General features: G+C 41.4%; 1 protein-coding gene across 1 annotated transcript; it reads left to right on the top strand.

Moving 5' to 3' along the window:
- Positions 1-12,730: 12,730 nt before the first annotated feature.
- Positions 12,731-20,098, top strand: LOC115308616. Its single transcript, XM_040215145.3, has 2 exons — positions 12,731-13,159; positions 18,659-20,098. The coding sequence occupies exons 1-2, from the start codon at positions 12,881-12,883 to the stop codon at positions 19,595-19,597; spliced, it is 1,218 nt and encodes a 405-aa protein (XP_040071079.1). The 5' UTR covers positions 12,731-12,880; the 3' UTR covers positions 19,598-20,098.

The raw sequence follows: 20,098 nt of genomic DNA, 5'->3' as shown, positions 1-20,098 counted from the left end.
AAGCATGCAGCGCGCTAGAGTGAGTGTCTTGTTTAAATCTGGCGATAAAAATGACTTTTCGAATTATCGTCCGGTTTCAGCACTGCCTGTTATTTCGAAGGGTTTAGAAAAGATTATATGCAAAAGAGTCTCTTCCTTCTGCGACAAGCACTCAATACTTACGGAGCGGCAATTCGGTTTCCGTCGAGGCATGTCGACTGAATTAGCTTTACTGACACAAAAAGAATTCATACTAAACGGATTTGAGAACAATAAATTGACATTAGGTATTTTTATTGATTTCTCAAAAGCATTTGATAGAGTTAATCACGTAATACTATCCACTAAACTAGATCATTACGGTTTCCGAGGAATCCCTGGCGACCTTCTAAAATCGTACTTAACCCATAGAAAACAATGTGTTGTAATTAACGAAAAACGCTCTCCTCTTCTAAGTGTCCATTCGGGAGTCCCACAAGGAAGTGTATTGGACCAGTGTTGTTTAATATTTACATCAACGATATAATAAATTCCATTGAGTGCACAAATTGCTTAATTTACGCAGATGATACCAGTCTTTTTTTCCAGTCAAATAACATTAATGATCTCGTTAGTTTGGCAAATGTTACTCTGAATAAACTGCTTGAGTGGACAAGGGTAAACGTCTTAGAAATTAATGTTTCAAAAACAAAAGCCGTACTATTTGCGCCTGTGCAAAAATTAATAACTCGCGATATTAATATACAGCTTGGATCAGAAATGATAAAAGTTACAAATGAAGCCAAAACACTAGGAATAACTTTTAATCAACATTTAAGCTGGAATGCACACGTGGACCGTGTTGCTGGGACCTTGGCAAAGGCTTGCGGTATACTTTGTAGATTCAGACAAATACTAACAACTAAAGTCAAGCTAATGCTCTACAACTCTCTTTTTGCATCCCATATATAACTGCAACCTTGTCTGGGGAGTGACGTCGCAAGCTAACAAAACTAAGTTGCATTTATTACAAAAAAAAGCTATTCGTCATATAGTAAATGCCCCATACGATGCCCACACAAAAGAATTATTTGCTTCACTCAATGTGCTTCCCTTCCAGCACTTATACAATTTTAATCTAATAATGAAATATAAACTTAGCATTAAAAATAACAATTCCACTTTTATCAAGTTGTGTGACCTTAAAAGGCCTCATGATGCATCGTATAATATTAGAAAAAAGGATTCCTGGCTGGTACCCTTTTCCCGTACTAATCATGGGTTAGACAGGCTGCAACACCGCATGCCTAGTTGTCTAAACTCTTTAGAGAAAAGGAACCTTGATATACACACCCTTTGTAAAAAAACTTTGGAAGAACACTTTTTCACACAGTGAATAATTGTGCAAAAATTCTGTTGTATTTGCTTTATATTTTTCCTGTATAGTATGAACTGTCGGAATACATGTTTTAGTGTGCACGATGTCAGTATTAGTTTATATTTGATGTAAATTGATTACATGTATATTTTTCATGGTTTGAATTTCTGTGAATATGTCTTGTCAATTTTAAACTGTCGGTTTGGTTGTTTCTTATGCCAAGGTAGGGGCAGGAACCCCGTCAAGCTACTGTATTGTAGCTTTTTGTTCCTGCCCTGGCATTTTTTGTTCGACAAGGAATGTCAAATAAAGAATTTGAATCACGCTTGTTTACAACGCTCCGAATGTTTGAAAAAAGAAAGCAGATATCACGGAAAGGATTCTGTGCACGAGGTGATTGTTATGTCGAATACGATTCAGGCTCGTTTGGCACGGTTTCAACATGACTAGCGGGATCAGGTTCATCATTGTGAGAAAGCATTTCACAAACACTGTCAGATGACGAAAGATAAACGTAACACCTCTTGTTAATAAATAACTTATCGTACCGAATTGAAAACTGCTGACCGCTAGCCTTGCCGTATTCAGTTAGTTTCCTGCGTGAAGTGCGAGTAGCAATGCAAAAGTCTTCGCTGACACTGATACCGGCAACTTTCAGTTTTGATCTCGCCGCAAATATAGCATCTTTGACCTTAAAACTGGAAAATTTAGCGATCACTGAACGACACTTGTTCGGTTGGTACTTGCCCAATCTATGAGCTCGTGCAATCGACTCTTCAGAAAGCTGCATGTTCAGCGTGGACGAAAGGACTTCACGGACACGTTTTTCTGAATCAGACCACGACTTTGAGGGTACGTCGGGAAAACCGTGAAACAGCAAATTTTCTCGCCGCGACCTGTCCTCGATTTCGTCTAAACGACGTGCAAGATTAGCTGTCTCAGAGCGTACAGCAACAGATACAGTGCTGGCAATGTCTTGCTCAGTGCAGCCCTCTGAGGCAGCTATCTTTTGCTCTACAGTTGTTAGCCGCTCATTGATGCCGGTCATTTGTTTTTCCAGATTTATTTGAAATTGTTTAACTTCACTAAGTTGCGAGAGGACCTCGGAGTGATTTTTATCCATTTTCGCCGACAGTTCTTTCAAAAAGAATGTTACATCATTGGATTTCGCGACAGAGTCCCCCTTATTAGGCCCGGGATTTAGTTCAATGTCCCCACCCAAAAGTAGCAGCTTCGTAACATACAGGCATTCACAGGCAGTGTTAAGAAGAACGGTTGGGCATGGAAAGAGCAGCAGATTCACATTGTCTGTTCGTTTACAATGCAAAGAAGAGCTTGTACTAACCTGCACAAGAAAGCAGAACATGATTTGGTGCGTCTGCATGGCTGCCGCTCTTTCATGCCCACTGGCGAAACAGGTCGACGGCACTTGCTTTAAAGGCCGCTGGAAACTTGACGTCTGTGCCGATGGAATCGATGAAGCCGAAGATGGTGACAAAACGCAGGCGGAGCCAACAAATGAAGACGCTGGACAACGTTGACTTGTCTGCGATGAGTGATCCATGAGATTTGACAAACTCGCTGACGCACCACGCCGAAAAGGAGGGAGGCACGTGCCGTTCCCCGAGAAAATCTGCACAAGAAAGCAGAACATGATTTGGTGCGTCTGCATGGCTGCCGCTCTTTCATGTTCTAACACGCTTAGTTAAAAAAAAAAAAAAAAAAATATATATATATATATATATATATATATATATATATATATATATATATATATATATATATATATATATATATATATATATATATATCTCTCCCCGAAGGAGCGAGGAAGGACGACGGGTTTTTGACGATTGTCATTTTTGCCATATTTGAAGCACGCTATAGCCGAAGCCATTCATGCTGGAGATGTTAAACTTTTTAAGAATGATCTATGTATAATAATAACAGTTTATTTCCATTACACCTAATGGTGGAGCCAAGAAAAAAAGCCGCGTTACGCGGCTTGACGAGTTCTTGGCCCCAGTACATTCTGCAGAAGCGTCGGAAATATCAATATACAAAAAATCGTGCATATAATCACAATGAATACGAAAAAAAAAAAAAGAAAACAACATGAAACTAGAAAACGCCACTGAGCACCATATTAGTTGACATTCGCAAATCAACACAAAACACACTTTTAAACTAAGAAAAAAGAAATCGCATCAATCTATATATGCAAAATCATGCATGACAGATCGCAATCCACCCAGGCTTAATCTATCTATAAAGACACCTTTAGAATGCAATACATTTAGAAGCTTTGGGATTCGGTATGCTAACATTTCCTTTCCAGTGTTTAGCCGACACGTTGGTACGTGCCAGTAATCTGGATTACGAATTTGGTATGGTACGAGATGTTGTTGCAAAGCAGACAATTTTACCAGGGATGAAGTGTTGTAAAGAAATTCTGTTCTAAGTTTTGTGGATAGCCTATAGTTATAAAGATTGTGAATACTGAGTATATGATAACTTTTAAACAGGTTTTCCGTGTGCGAAAGATAATGTACGTTTGCAATTACTCGCAACATTCTTTTTTGAAGCAGGTGCACCTTCTCAAGATTAGTTGCAGTGGTAGTACCCCAAACTAACGAACAATAATTTAAATGGGAATAAAATAATGATTTGTATAGTAATATTTTAACAGATGTAGGAAGTAAATACCGATGCCGACATATAATACCCACAGTTCTTGACAATTCTTGATTTAAATGTTCAATATGGCTATCCCAGGACATATTCTGAGAAAACACTGCTCCAAGTGTTTTAAAATTATCAGTTAATTCGATATTTACCGAGTTTAAAGTAATGGTATTTATTGAAGGGAGAATTTTATGCTTAGGTCGAAACAGTACGGCTTTAGTTTTACTTGTATTTATTTTTAAAGCGTTCTTTTTTGTCCATACCGATATCTGACCTAACAATAGGTTTACTTTTGACACGAGCTCCTCAGGATCGTCCGCAGCATACAGAAGTGTTGTATCGTCAGCATATATTATCAATTTAGTTGTTTGGTCAATATTCACAATGTCATTTACATATACGTTAAAGAGAAAAGGGCCTAATATACTTCCTTGTGGTACTCCAGAGACTATGGGTTTTATACTGTATGAAAAATTACTACAGCACACATATTGTTTACGATTTTTGAGATATGATTGCAATAAAAGCAGGGCTTGCCCGCGTACTCCATAACATTCAAGTTTCTGTAATAAGAGCGTGTGGTTCAAATAGTCAAAAGCTTTCGTAAAGTCAATGTAAACTCCCAAGACTAGTTTTCTATCTTCTAGGTTACGTAAAATAAATTCCTTTTCTTCAAGTAACGCAAGCTCAGTGGAACGGTGCTTTCGAAATCCAAACTGGGACTTTGTAATTAGCTGATGCTTATCAAAAAATTTTGAGAGCCGTGTATGAATAAGTTTTTCTAGCCCTTTTGAAAAAACAGGCAGTATGGAAACTGGTCTATAATTATTTATATCATTTTTATCGCCTTTCTTATGCAGCACAGAAACTTTTGCTGTTTGCATACGCTCAGGGAATACACCTTCAGATATACACAAGTTAAATATATAAGTCAAATAAGGCATAATTAACTCTAAAACGTATTTCACAGGTTTAATCTGTATATCATCTATATCTCTGCTACGAGTATTATTTAAATTCATAAATGCTTTAAAAACCTCGGAATCGTCAACCGGATCCAAAAAGATTGAATTTGCACTTCTCTTTTCAATATACCTACAAGCATCATCATCGTAATTTATATTCACTAAATTTACAAAATGGTCATTAAACATATCAGCTAAAGCAGTATTCTTTATTTCTTCGCCGTTTATATACAACTTCTCTAGGTGTTCATTTCTTTGACTACCCCGTAAAATCGTATTCACTTTTTTCCAAGTGATCTCAACATTTCTAATTGTCGAGGTAAAACTGTTATGGTAATAACGTTCCCTAGCCTTTCGTAATTCTTTTGACAGCTGGTTTCTATAACATTTGAACTTTTTTAAATCATCTTGGTTTCTAGTTTTGTTAAAGTTATGAAATAGCTGATTTCTTATAACAATTTGTGATAAAAGGTTTGGGGTAATCCACGGCTTTCGAATTTTACGCGACGATTTACCAGGGTTGGGCAGAAATACTCAAAAATGTATTTGGAAATACAAATACTGGGATACATCAAAATAGTAGCTAAAATACTGATACTAAGATACGTCTCTAAAAATATATCGCGATACGTATCGGAAATACATTTTAAAAAGAAGCAAAAAGTATTTGGAAATACAAATACAGGAATACATTTTAGGGAGGGCAGAAATACAAATACAGAAATACTGATAGTGCAATACGTTTTCCAAATTTTTTGAGACGCCAACTGAGATGAAGCTTGAAGTTTGAGGTGGATGTTTGCGATCCTGAAATTACGTTTCTGTAGGCTTGGCACTTTGCCTTGAAGGTAATGGTGTCGGACGACAAGGAGTCTTCAATGGGCCCAAAAAAACGTTCCATCAAGGGCTGACCGCGGTCCCTTCCATGGGGATGAGGACGATTCGTCACATGCGCATTCGTCACAGGACGATTGGTCACAGGATGATTCGTCACATAGGAACATTCGTCACAGGATGACTCGTCATGCGGGAAACTGGTCACATTGATCGAGCAGAGGACGATAGTAAATTGTAAATTTCAACATCTGCCCACATACCCTGATGAGGAGTTTCACGATTTTCCACTGTCACGTAAACCAATGATTATATAAACTAATATTACAATACTCATCCGCTTTTCCTTTCATTATATTACGGGTCTTCAGCAGGTTGATCTCAGTTGCAGGCTTGAACGAGCAATAATTCGACTGGCAGCCAAATTAGTTTTTAGTTTTGCCTTGCATACACCTATTCGACATAACCAACAAGTATCGGAATTTTTTCTGCCGAATGTGTACGAGTACCCCTCGTGCAGCATCATGGCTCCACCTCTCTCTGTTGCGATCACCCCCATCCTTTTGAATGTAGTTCAAAAATAGTCGCTCTTCTATGGCCTCCGCATTCACCGTTCAGGACGGACCCAGACAGCTAAAACGTCTGTCACAAATTCTTTGACCTCGAGAAGCGAAAGACATGCTAAGATAAGAGGTGACCCACTTTGTGAGGCCCAACCAACATTCAATGTTCGGGACCGAATCAGAAGCGAAAACGTTCGTTACAAATTCTTCGCCTTTGTCCGCCCCAACCAAATTGACCAATACATTTTGGGGGGGACGATCTATTGTGGGACCGGTTGGCCGCGTGACGAGTCATCCTATGACGAATGTTCCTGTGTGACGAATCGTCCTGTGACCAATCGTCCTGTGACGAGTGTGCATGCGACGAATGGACCGTATCCCCCCTTCCATGACATCCTCTCTGTCTGACGAGGGAATCCTGTCAACACTGATCACATGATGTCACGGTGGAATGAACTAGTATTTTTTGTCTGTAGGTGTGGCCTTGAACATGAAACTTTACCACGCTGCTGTATGAAAGGACAATACGTACTTTCGTTGTAGGTTACCTAGTTGAAGATCGTGCATGCAGTGTCATTTGGATTTTTTGAGAATAGTGGACCACCTGAAGCATCTTGGAATACATGCCTTATCTTCTGTTACGGTTGAAAGAACGATACGGTAGCATCCTTGTTCTGAAGGTCTTTACTAACGACCCTCCGTCACCGACACACGAATTGCAGTCCTCAAGTTTTGCCTAGCATCATGCAAACAGGGACCTCGTGGATTGCGAGCTGATATTGCCGGCACAGGTGCGAGCTGTCCGAGAAACAGCGGTCTTGAGACGAGTCGTAGTCTGGGATGGCACAGCGAGGCCACTTCTGTTCTCCTTCTGGGTTTCGGATCACCAGAGCAGCGGGTCACATTCACGTCGGCTGATGACGTACCCTTGAGCCGTGCAATGTTACGGGCGCAGACGCAGATGCATTCGAAGTGTTGAACTTCACAGCGTGAGTCTTCCAACCCTTTCAAGTCAACCATCGCCAGGCTCATGCTGCAACGGAATGTGACTCAGCTTTGCCGGCTGGGTGTACTCTGTACGCTAAGGCAAGAGAGACGGTTAGCAGCGGCCATTGGATGCCAGCAAACAATGACTCAAGAAATCCCTAGCAAAGGACCTGCGGCAGAAGATGCTCTGACGCCTAGAGTAACTGTATATGCTCCGCTTGCAAGCAGAGCCTATACAGTTACTCTACTGACGCCCCTCCTGGCACGCCACCTGGTTCGAGTCCCCGACTACGCAACACTTCTCAGAAGAGAGAACAGGACGCATAGAAAAATAGTTTGCAGAATCAAAAGGAACCTTTGTCAGCATAGTAACAATACCCCAACATCTCCTTAACTCTGGTGCCCTTAGAAGTAAAAAAAAAAATGCGTTCGAACTTGTTTTTTTTTCGGGGGGGAGGGGGGGTGGGAGTATTTCTCAAGAAATGTAACGAAATACATTTTATCCTGATTGTATGGCGATACAAAGAAAACTTCTAAATGTATTTCGATACAGGAATACAGATACTGGTGAAAAAAATGTATCGCGATACAGAAATACAGATACGAAATGTATTCCTGAAATACTATCGGGATACATTTGTATCGCGATACTGCCCAACCCTGCGATTTACATATCTTATAGGGGAAATCCTTCGCATAGATCGTCTGAAACCTATTCAAAAAAGCGTTGTATGCTATATTGGGATCAGTCTCTGTTAGAACATCATTCCAACTCGCGCTTACAATATCGTTGCGAAACATATCAAGATTGTCAGGCGTTATGTTTTGAAATTTTCTTAATGACCGAATGTCTCGTTTTGGGTCAAGGGCTTTGTTAATGCAAATAAATATCGGGAGATGATCGCTGATCTGGGTGCTAAATATTCCTCCTTTTAGACGTGTATTATCAATATTTGTAATGAAAAGGTCTATTAAGGTTTCTGTGTGAACAGTGATTCGTGTTGGTCTGGTTATCGTATTAAGATATCCGTATGTGGCAAGCAATACTTCATACTCATTTTTAGGCGTGCTATTAACTAGCATATTGATATTGATATCCCCCCCAATTATCACACTAAAATTATTGTCACTACCGAATCCCAAGAGCCTCTCGAAAAACGTAAAAAAATTCACCATATTGCCATCCGGTGGGCGATAAACAACAGAAATAAGCATATTATCTGCTATAAGAGATAGCACTTCATAGTCTCCAGTGGTAACGCAAAAATTTGATAATAATTGAGAGTTAATGTTTTCTTGGACCAATGCGCAAACACCATCCCCGCGACCTGTAGTCCGGTTTAAACAGTAGCTTTTATAGGACGGCATATGAAATGCATCAGTTTCGTCGGAATACCATGTTTCGGTGAACATAATCACGTTCAACCTAACTGAAAGTTGGCTAAAAAGACAGTCGAGTTCCATAGATTTATTTTTAGCCGACCGTACATTTAAGTGAAAAAGTTTGAGTGAAGCCTCAAAACCACCCTCAAGAATTTTTGCAAAGTCAGTCGGAAGCAAGTATGAAGAATCCATCGTACATTTATTGAAAACCCAATGTGTAAATAAAGATCCATGCCAAAAAATACAAACCAGTCACTTCCAGGTCGTCTTCACTCCTTATCACAACCGCATCGTCACCATCCTTGCACCTAGCAAAGATTTTTCAGTTTCTGTGCCAAGTGTATTGGAAACCGTTCGCTTTCGCCCATTCTTTTGTTTTCGCTAGGAGTTCCCTGTTTTGTTTAGTCATGTTCTCGTAGATGTACACCCTCATTCCGGTTGCCCTTAGCTTATTCTTCCGGTAGAGCCATGCATCCCTAGTTGTTTGGGATGCAAACCTGACAATGACGCCTGGAATTTTGTCTGGTTTCGATGGCAGTCGGTGAATCGCGGTGATATCGCATCCAGCTAGCTCGGGCACTTCTCGAGTTCGCGCCACTTCATTTACCTTGCTTATAAGGTCTTCGTCATTACTTTTTGCGATGCTATGGAACTCCAAATTAAGCTTACGGCTTCGCCATTCCATGTCGTGAAGTTCTGCCTTGAGCTTTTTCACTTCCTCCTCCTGATCCTTTTTCTCGATTTCTGCAAGTCTACTTTTCACCTCTTTCATCTCTTTCTTTTGTTCATTCACAGATTTCAGAATTTCATCATACTGAGCAGACATCATGCTGATAGATGCCTCAATGCTCCCAACAGTTTCTTTAAGGTTCAACAGCTCATCTAGCTTTTCGTTCATGCCAGCCAACAGAATTGAAATTAAAATGTCGTCATCCGGTTTTTGTTTACTGACAGCCCCGCCTTTCAACCTTGAGACTCGACAAGTGGGGCATTTCCATGTCTTACGATATGCCTCGCCTTTTGTTTTTAACGTGACTTCGGACACCCCCGCGCAAACACCACAGTGGTAGGAATACTCGCATCCACTACACGAAATAGATTGTTCGGCATTCAGAATTTTCTCTTGGCATTTCAAACACAATGCGTCAGCCATTACCAGATAAAAACATTCACCAAACAGTAAACACCGCAGGCAGCAGCAGCGACAGAGCTAGAAATGTTTAACGCGAAATAAGTAACGTAAACCAACCTGCAATGATGTAACAGGACGGATTAGCTTGTGCACAGTCGTGCCGCTGCTGCCAGAATGCCGAGGTCCGGCGCCTGTGATGATTCTTATGGCACGATGTACCGCTGGCGTCGCCCGTGTCTGGTGTCGTGGGCGTGGCCACACGCTTCAGCTCGTTGCAATCTGGCCACGATAGTCGCTTTTGTTGTGGAGCAAGGCGTCCGACACAGCAGGCAGCACGCTGCAGTTTCACTTGCTTCTAGGATCGGGCACACCGTTGATAAACTGCAATGATGTAACAGGACGGATTAGCTTGTGCACTGTCGTCTGTCGCCGCTGCTGCCAGAATTAGGTAAGTGTTATTCACGATTAAATTTGAAGAAATGTTCAAACATGGTAAATGTTTTCCGTCTAGATTTTTTTAGGTCTCACATTTAAATTAACACCACAGACAGTACATATCATTTCCGTCCACAAAATACAAAATAATGTATTTATTGTTTTTTTTCACGTTGAGAAAGAAATTATCTTAGGGCGGAAGATTTTAAATATTTTTAAATTGAACACGTCATGAAATTTTTTTTTTTTCGTTTTGCGTTTTTGGGAGGCCTCTTTTACTCTGTACACATTCTGGTAGGACTAAAACCTGTGTCAAAGTTCTGAGCCTCTGAATATGCGAGAACACAACACTTCCAGCGGGTTCTTGATATTTTTTTTCTCTTTCCAGCTTTTCATCCCCGCATTTATTATGATTTATATTTTTTACCAATGACACAGTTATTTAGATCGAAAAGACATGGCCATGAACTTCAGAACCACTAGGCATGTGACGAGTAGTGCCTTCTGACAACGAGTTTCCGACAATGACTATTTACGATCTTTTATGCAGTGAAGAGCGAGAGTAGCTATACGTACGCACAAATAACTTCAAATTAAAAGAAGCTCGACTACGCCCTCTTCCCCCCCATATTGTTTTCTTCAACACTCCAAAATATCTGAGGGGGGGGGGGGGGGCCTGCCCCTCCTCTTCTGACGCTACTGGTATGGTAGAACGCTCCTCGACCTCGAGGCGTGTCGGCTTCTGTGCTTTTTGTTCGGCGTGTCCGAAAATAAACCTTCAGAGCAATTACAAACTAAACTTACTATATGCCGGCGTCACTCGGGCGACGTTCGATCGGATTACTACGAACGTGCAAGGGGGTTGGGGGGGGGGGGGGGGGGGGCAGTTTTGCCAGATCGCTTCAAGGTTTTTCTGAAACTCAACCACTTGCCCGCCCCTGGCCGTTTCGAACTGGATGAGTGTCGTAAAAGAGTGCGTTCGTGTGATCAATATTGCATAAATCTATGGTCTCATGTCACACTGCACTGGCAAATATTCAAGCACATCCGGGACACAGGTCGTCTCATTTAATTGCCTGACCAACTTCGCGCAGTCTAAATATCACACCCGAACTTTTCTAAACCTGATTTCGTGAAACCAGTGAGACGCGAAAACGTTATTTGAAACTGGAGAGGAACATGAAACCGGACTTCGAACTTTGCGAACTTGGACTTGAAAAAAAATTCGAAATCTTCGAAGTTCTTTTTTTTTTTTAATTTAACCCTAAAATAGAATTGAAACCTTCGAACTTTTCTAACTTTATGTAAAAAGATATTCAAAATCTTCCTTCATGTCCATAAAATTTCAAACCTTTCAAATTTTCCGTATTTCAGATTTAAAGAAATTCGAAATCTTCAAATTTTGCGACCTTCAGATTCAAGTAAATTCGAAATCCTCGAATTTTTCAAACTTCAGACCCCAAGAAATTCATAATTTTCGAATTTCTCAATCTTCAAGCTAGGAAAGTTCGAAATCTTCGATTTCTTGAGCCTCAAGAAAAAAAATATTCGGACCCGAACTTTTAGAAATCGTGAAAGCTTCAAACTTTTCGATTTCGAAACTTAACGGTGTTCGAAAATGGCAATCTTTTCGAATTAAAACCTTGGCACGTTTCGAAAATATCGAAATCTTTTGAATTCGAACCTGTGTTTGGTTCAAAAATATCGAAACCCTTCGAATTCCAACCTAGGGTGGTTCGCTACATCCCTAATTACGAGGGGGTGATGAGGAGGGCAAGAAGGGAGGTCTTTTTTTTGTTAGGGGAACGCCAAACAGGCGTCAAGTAAGCCGCATTTTTTTGTTTTGCTTAAACAATTCGTTTTTCTGTCTTTTTCTGTCTTCAATACTCTCACTGTCTTCGTTCCCTTCAACTTCGACATTCGAGACACGAAGCAGTAAGGTGGGACCTCGCATGCTAATACTGTTCCAGCAATATCGCAAACAAATCGAAAGTAATTGCTAGTAGTGCTAGGGCGGAGTAATATGCATAAAGCAATGTTTGCGATCAAAACTAACAAGATGACAAAGCTAAATTAAGCATATTAGTATGAGTATGCTTAATTTAGCTTTGTCACCTTGTTAGTTTTCAGCTGGTTGTGTTTCTAGAGCTTGATTCTCGTTGTCAGTTTGCACTGCAAAATGATCTATTTCGAATAATCATTCGCTAGACGACATTGCATTTTTAACTTGGCAATGCGCCCTTCCGGGGTGTGTTGGGAAGGGGGGGGGGGGGGGCTTCGTTGCTTTCCCCCGGGAAGTTGAAAACTCTCCGCCTATGAAGTATCCCACCGACAAATTTATCACCGCGCGCCGTCGTTGCCATGACGGCAACGACGGCAACCGTCATCGCACTGCCCTTGCTGCCCTCTCTCGTCGTGGGCGAGATGGTTCGACGGAAACGCTCGCCACCACCTCGCCCTATCAACCATCACGTGCGCCGCTGACTCAATCCCTCCAAAGCATTTTCGCGCCGTCGCGACACCGCCACTGGAAGCCTATAGCTTTAGGAATGCGTTCGCGATGTTAGGCGGAACTACGTACTGCGTTTCTGGATTTGGAAAGGGCCTCGACATGAGGCCCATGAATTTCAAGGACACGATTCAGAAGATCCGAGTGTGCAGCCTGTGCAGCGTTATTCCCAGCACCGTGGTTCTGCTTCCGTGCTCGCACTCGGTCTGTGAGCTGTGCTTCGACAAGTGTCTCGAAGACGGGGAACGCTGTCTGCTCGACCAAGAACGGCTGGGACAGGAATGCTTAGAGAAGCTGACGCTTTCGGAAGAAAAACTTGCGACATGGCAGGTAAGTGAACTCTTCTAAAACCAGAGAGTAAAGTTCTCACGATACCCTACTAATCATGACCGGTGACCCTCCACTCTTTTATATTTTTTTCTTGTTTCCGGTACGTGCCCATAAAACTATTTTATAAAAATTAACCTCGAGTTCGCATGAAATTTATGAGGCCCGCTTCAGACGGGGCAACTTTTACAGCAATTTCGAGGTTGCTGGCGGGTTGTTCCCTAGCTTTCCCTAGGTTGACGCGAATCGCTGAGATCGCGTCCGACTCGAACGAGCGAGCAACTCGGAGCAATTCGAAGTTGGTTGAAGCGGCTGCAGCCAATCAGAGACGCGATATTTTCACGTGACACCCCTGTGGTGGTGATGATGATAGCTAAATACTTTGTTCTGGTTCGGAATCGATTGTTTTTGGAAATAAACAGTTTCAGAAAAATGAGTTAGTATTCTCAACGCCGTTCAAAGATATAAGAACGCGTCTTTAGCGCGTAGCTGGGCGTCTAAATAGTGAAAGAAGAATCAAATTTAATGATGATGATGGCAAGTCGGAGCACTTCGGTTGCTGCGTGTGAACGCAGGTGGCCTGTGTTGCTGGTGTTGCGACGTCAAGTTGCTGGGTGAAATTGCTCCGTCTGAAGCGGGCCTTATAAATGCGTCAAAACATCGCCGTTTTTCCCTAGTCGGATTTCCCTACGCCACGTCATTCGGCCGTCGCGGTGCATATCCTTCTGATTCCAGTTAGAGAAAGCGCAGTTTTATCTGCAGCCCGCAACAAGTGATGGAACACATTACTCAACACAGGTGTAATCAAATTAGTTTACATCGAAAAAGAAACAAACATTGTTTTAACCTGTGTATGCAAACATGTCTGGAACGCTTAAAAATAGTATCATATATACGGTGTGACAAGTTATAGACCAGTTCCTCTGGCAAGTGTTCCTAGCAAGCTGATCGAGCATGTAATTTCCTCAAATATTATGGATCACTTGTCGGTCAAAAACTCGCTTTTTGTAAATCAGCACGGTTTCCGGCGGTATCGTTCCCGTGAAACTGAACTCTTTAAATTTGTCACAGACCTACATCAAATCCTTCTCTCAAACCTAAACCCATGCAATTTTCAACGACTTTCAAAAAGCTTTTGACAAGGTAAGTCAAACACGACTTCTTAAATACGCGCTTCACAAGCATAATCATCTGCCAGGGTGAATATCGAACCTCCTCGTTGACCGCTTGCAAAGTGTCTGCTATGAACGTGACTCCTTATCTTATCAGAAAATAAAATCAAGAGCACCACAAGGCACCGTGCCAAGTCCACTGCTCTTATTTTCGCACGTGAACTATTTGCTTGCTACTATTTAGTACACCATCAGTTTGTATGCCGAGGATTGTGTGGTGTACCAAAAAATATCTAGCATTCGTTATGGTATTGTTTATGTTTATTCTTATTTTCAGTGACCCACCAACAGCTTGACGCCTCCTTAGTGGTGCACTTATTCCTTCAGAAATGCAACGCTAAACAGGATAAAAGCGAAATGTTAGGAAAAAACAATAGCCTCAACACACTGTCGAAATTTACGCTTTTCATCAAATATATCAAGGCTAGCATTCGCACAAATCTGTTCTAAATGGTTATAAGTCAGTTGTAGGCGTGTCATTGGTGCAGCATGGTAAAAGTCGATAGGATAAAACAAAGTATAAAGTCTACAAGACTGACGAGGAACGTGCAAATAGATGTGACTGAGTAGCTCTGGGGAATCAATTATACCATTTACAATCTTATACAAATATGTCAGTTCACGAATTGTTCTCCTGTTGTGCGACGAGTCTAACTTCACGAGTTCACAAATCCTCTCATAACTATAAAAATAATTGGGTTGAAAATAACGATCAAACAAAATACGAACAAACCTACGTTGAACACTCTCAATTAAACCTGAATTTGTCACTCCAATACAGTTCCAGACAACTGAGGCATATTCAGCACGACTACGCACCAGTGAAGAAAACAAACGTAAAATACAAAGTGGTTTAGAAAAATCGCGTGTTATTCGTGTAATGGAAGCATTCGTAATTGTGGTCACGTGATGGTTGAAATTAATTGCAGGATCCATAAAAACGCCTAGATCACGGATGACCTCAACGCGAGTAACATTGGTGGAATCTAATACATAGGGAAAACTCAGAATTTCACGCTTCCTAGAAAAGAACATAACTTTCGTCTTTGACTCATTTAAGAGTAGGTCATTTGAGAAAACCCGCCGAAATAGAATCTATATCGCGCTGAAGACATTCGCAATCGTAAACCGTTTTAACCGCTGTAAACAACTTCATATCATCAGCAAATAACAAAAACCGCGTGTGTTTAATACAGGAAGTTAGATCATTTAGGAAAACTAAAAGCAGCAAAGGACCGAGGTTACTGCCTTGAGGAACCCCTGAAGTAGATAAAAAAGGAGCAGATAATCGGCCGGATACTCGCACAAAGTTCAGCCCATGAGATAAGTATAACTATCGAGGAGACGACAGTACTTAAGGGACAGACCGTAACTACAGAGTTTACTCAACAGTAATCGGTGATTAACTTTGTCAAAAGCTTTGCTCATATCAAAGTAGACTACATCCGCTTGTCCTCCGCTATGGACAGATGGTACAATCTGATGTAGGAAGAAACACAGGTTTGTTTCTGTGGAGCGGTCTTTCATGAAACCATGTTGCTCAGGAATAATCTTCCGACAAAAATATGCATAAAGGCGGGTGTGCAAAACAATTTCATAAACTTTAGAAAAACTACAAAGGAGGGAGACTGGCCTATAGTTGTTAACTATGGATCGATCACCCGATTTATGTAATGGAACAACAACAGAGCGCTTCCAAGCGGTAGGAAATGTTTCAGATGCAAGCGATAAGTTAAAGATATGAACCAAAACTGGACAGAGGAGTGGAGCACAACCTTTTACTATGAAGCTGGGAATTCCATCTATTCCCGTAGATAACTTTGGTTTCAATTTTTTAATTGCCTCCAAGACTTCAGATTCATTAATTGGAGCAGCAGTAAAAAACTCCGGGCAGTTTATATTCGAGCTAGGCATTAGGCATAACTCGATTGCTTGCTCAATCACAATTGAAACATGATGTCTAAATTGGCAAGTAAAAATAAATATTTCAAAAGCAAAATTGAAAAACTTTTGTACTAAGCGAAGTTCGACAGATTTTAGCTACACTTCCTTCTATAGGGCTCTTGAACATGTGCATACATTTAAATATAATGGGGTTCATCTAACATCAAACATATCTTGGAAAGCCCACATTAATCCGAAAATTGTAAAGGCAAACCAAAGCCTCGGTTTTCTAAGACAAAACCTTCACATGGCCAACTGTGAAACAAAACTTGTAGCAGATACCAGCCTTATTCGATTTCACCTCGAATACGTTTCTTTAATATAGAATCCACATCAGTCTTATTGGATACAGAAACTAGAATCGGTGCCAAACAGAGCCACACGCTTCATTCTCAAAAACTACACGCGCACAAGCATCACCTCACTAGAGAAATACCTTGGAGTACCACGTCTCGCAGACAGAAGATTTCAAGACTTACATCATTACACACTTTGTATTACCATTGTCCATCGAAGAGATAACTACTGCGGGGCTGCAGCACAGATTTCCGCACGTATTGACAATTTGCAAACTCTTTATTTGGTCAACCCACGGACAAACCTATCCAAATTTTCACCACTACAGCTAGTAACATATGTATGGAACTTCCTTCCCGATAATATTGTAATCATATTCATCAAAGAATCATCTAGTTTTAGACCTTCTCTTACCACATTCTTAAACGCACAGCAACCGTAACACCTTTCTATTTTATTTTTTGTATTTGTGTTTTAAACTGAAAATGTTGTACTTAATTTGCCCCCGCCCCTTTTTGCTCCCATAGTTAGATATCGCATAGCGAATTCAATTGGTCGCTTTGGAGCGTGCAAGAATAGACTTTTCCGGAGCGCGCCTCTTTTACCGGCGATCGGGATCGAGGCGCACGTGTTCCACAAGTCGTTTTGGATTAGCTCCCACTCCAGATCTGGATCCGGGTTCGAGAAAAGTCACTCCTCGGTTTTGGCTGTGACTTCTTTTCTCGCCGGGCATCTCGCCTCGAGATCCGGGACCGTGGGTGGGAGATTTCCGAGAAGGTGAATGGCGGGAAGGCACCTACACCCACCGATCCCGGAGGAGTCGGCATGTTCCACGGAGGATCCGTAGGCGGAGCGACTCCGTTCGGATCGCGTGCTCAATCTCGGATCAGCTCTACTGACCCCGGCGCGTTTCAAAACAACCAGTGGAATATTCGCCAACGAACGTAAAAATTTAACACAAATATATACCACGCCCGCCAAAAAAAAAAAAAAAAGTATACATGTTAGCACAATTAAGTGGTTGATATTAACTACCAACTTTGGCAATCACATTTGTTCAGGAAATGATGAACGGGTACATCAATAACATTTAAAAATTTCGTGTATAACATCAGTGCGCGCGCTCTAATTAGGGGTCTCACTGCTAATAAGTACAAAAGACAGTCTGCAAACAGACTCCAACGCGTCACCACGGGATTCGTGCTCCGAATGCCGCTTAGCAACGAGTTCAAGGAGAAACTTGGCACCCGGCATTCGAACTACGGATATTGCGGTGACTTGTGTTTGCAGACTGGTTTTTGCGTGATGTATAAGCAGTGCGGCTCCTCCTTAATAGCCAAGGTTCATCAAATGGTCGTATAACGGTCACTTAAGCAACAAATTAGAATACAAAAAGCAGCCCAACCAAGAGTAAATAATTCTAGTCCACGCGTACATTTCTTGTCCTTATCTTCATTTTTTTTTGCGTTTGCATGTTTATTGTGCTCAAACCGTGTCTACAGATTCGTACCCTTGATATGACTGTCTTCACAAAGACAAGTGACCAAAATTATATTTGTTAAAATAGTATCTCTCAACCATTCTCAGTGTTTAAATACAAGCGAAAAACACATTTCCTAATATCTAAATAAACAAAAAACAAAATAGTAGCAATACTTAATAGGCTCATTTTAATTACCCTGTGTGAAAAGAGTTTCGTTGTATCTTTCTGTGGTTGTACACTCCTGCTTAAACTCAAATTAGTCTGCAGTCTTGATAAATACAGTAAATGATATGTCCTTCCTTGCAGAAGGTAGTTCAAAGCTTTGTTGAAAGATTACGGCAATGAGATTATTTTGTTAGTCTCATTTCAGGCACGAAGATATGCATGTCCGCCATTACAAAAGAAAAAAAAAATGAAAACAATTTTGTTAAACTGCGCAACAGTCCGCGCAGATGAGCTAGTGTTTGGATTTGCACTTAAAATATTTAGTCCAAAAGCTCAAGATACAATCAAGCACCGAAGTTGCGCCTTCAAAAAATATCTAACCATGAGAATGCATTTATTACTCTAATTTATTGTTGTTGTTGTTTTTGTTTTTTTAAAAAGGTGGCTTGCTGGAATACGCCATACGGTTGCACATTCTCGGGTTCGAGCATCGCTCTCCTGGATCACTTTGAGAAGCACTGCAAATTCCACGCGGTCTGCTGCTCTCGCTGCGACCACTACGTGCTTCGCAGCGACGTGGTGGGACACCTCAAGTCGGGATGCAGTGCACTCCTGACCGAAGACGGACCAGGGTCATCCTCTAACAGGCGCGGCGGTACATCCGTCGGTGACGGGGGAAAGGCGATGGGTGAAATGAAAAACGCCGTTGAGAAAATGGCAGACGAGCAGCTTCACCTCCAGAGTAGCTTGAACGGCCTCCTGGAGAGTGCTAAATACCAAACAGCTGAGATCACCAAAGTCCTTGAACTCGTCGATGAAGTTCGGTGTTCGGTTCTTATCGGTCTCGAAATGACCAAAGCTAATTGTAAAGAGCAAATACTCCGACTGGGGGATAACCTGTCATCGCAGACGATGGACATTGCGCGTAGTGTGCGTCAGCTGAGACCCAGAATTATTCACTGGTACCTCGAAGGGTGGGAAAAAATAAAAGAAGCAGTGCTGGGGAAGCCAGTCGTCTACACGGAGAGTGGAGTGCAAACGTTGTACGGATACGCAGTCTCTCAAAACATTGAGATAAGGAAGCAGAACGAGGAACTGAGATTAGATTGCCACCTGAGAATTCACGCGAGTCAGAACGACGATGACCTTGAGTGGCCCTTTAAGTACGACTGTCACGTGGGTATCATTCACCCGAGACGTCACTCTAAAATGTTCTGCACAGTTAACGCTGGCACACCGGAACACCGAGAGGTCTTCAAAAGACCCGTGGGAGTGCGAAACACGGGCTTGGGGTCCTTCCTGGCAACCGTGAATTCGATCGAAAGTCAAGGATTTATTCAAAACGATACACTCCACTTGTTTGTGGAAATTGTACCGTGAATTTCTGCTAAACAGTGACGCTTTCTTGGAAAGCAATAGCTGACTTATAGCCAACCAACTTCTGTCTTGAACATGTATTTATCAGGATCGGCGGACATAACATGGGGGAATACTCGTAACGGCAAGTTGTTTGAATAACTCAAGTATGTTAATTAACAATTTCATTATTAATTTTAGGGGTCATGTGGGAATTGCAGTATTGACGGCAATTACTATTTGAGACCAGACCAAATAAAAAATAGCTTGCGAAAAGTTAATTTTTTTTTTTCAAAATATTTTCGCGTTTTTTTAAACAAAATTCAAAAATTGAGAGATTAAAATTAGCGTGACGATCATCCCCTCATCTGATGTCCACCAAGCCTGATAAATATATGGTGAAGGCAACTCGTACGACTATCGCCACTTACTTCGAAAAGACATGTGCGAATTAACATTAAACACCCTGTAGTTCAAGAAGACAAAGAGGCAAATAAAATGTATACGTACGGTGCTTTCAATCAA

The sequence above is a fragment of the Ixodes scapularis genome, unplaced genomic scaffold, assembly GCF_016920785.2.
Source record: "Ixodes scapularis isolate PalLabHiFi unplaced genomic scaffold, ASM1692078v2 PGA_scaffold0__279_contigs__length_252992795, whole genome shotgun sequence".
NCBI classification, from domain to species: Eukaryota; Metazoa; Arthropoda; class Arachnida; order Ixodida; family Ixodidae; genus Ixodes; species Ixodes scapularis.
This window is presented reverse-complemented; position numbering and strand designations above follow the sequence as displayed.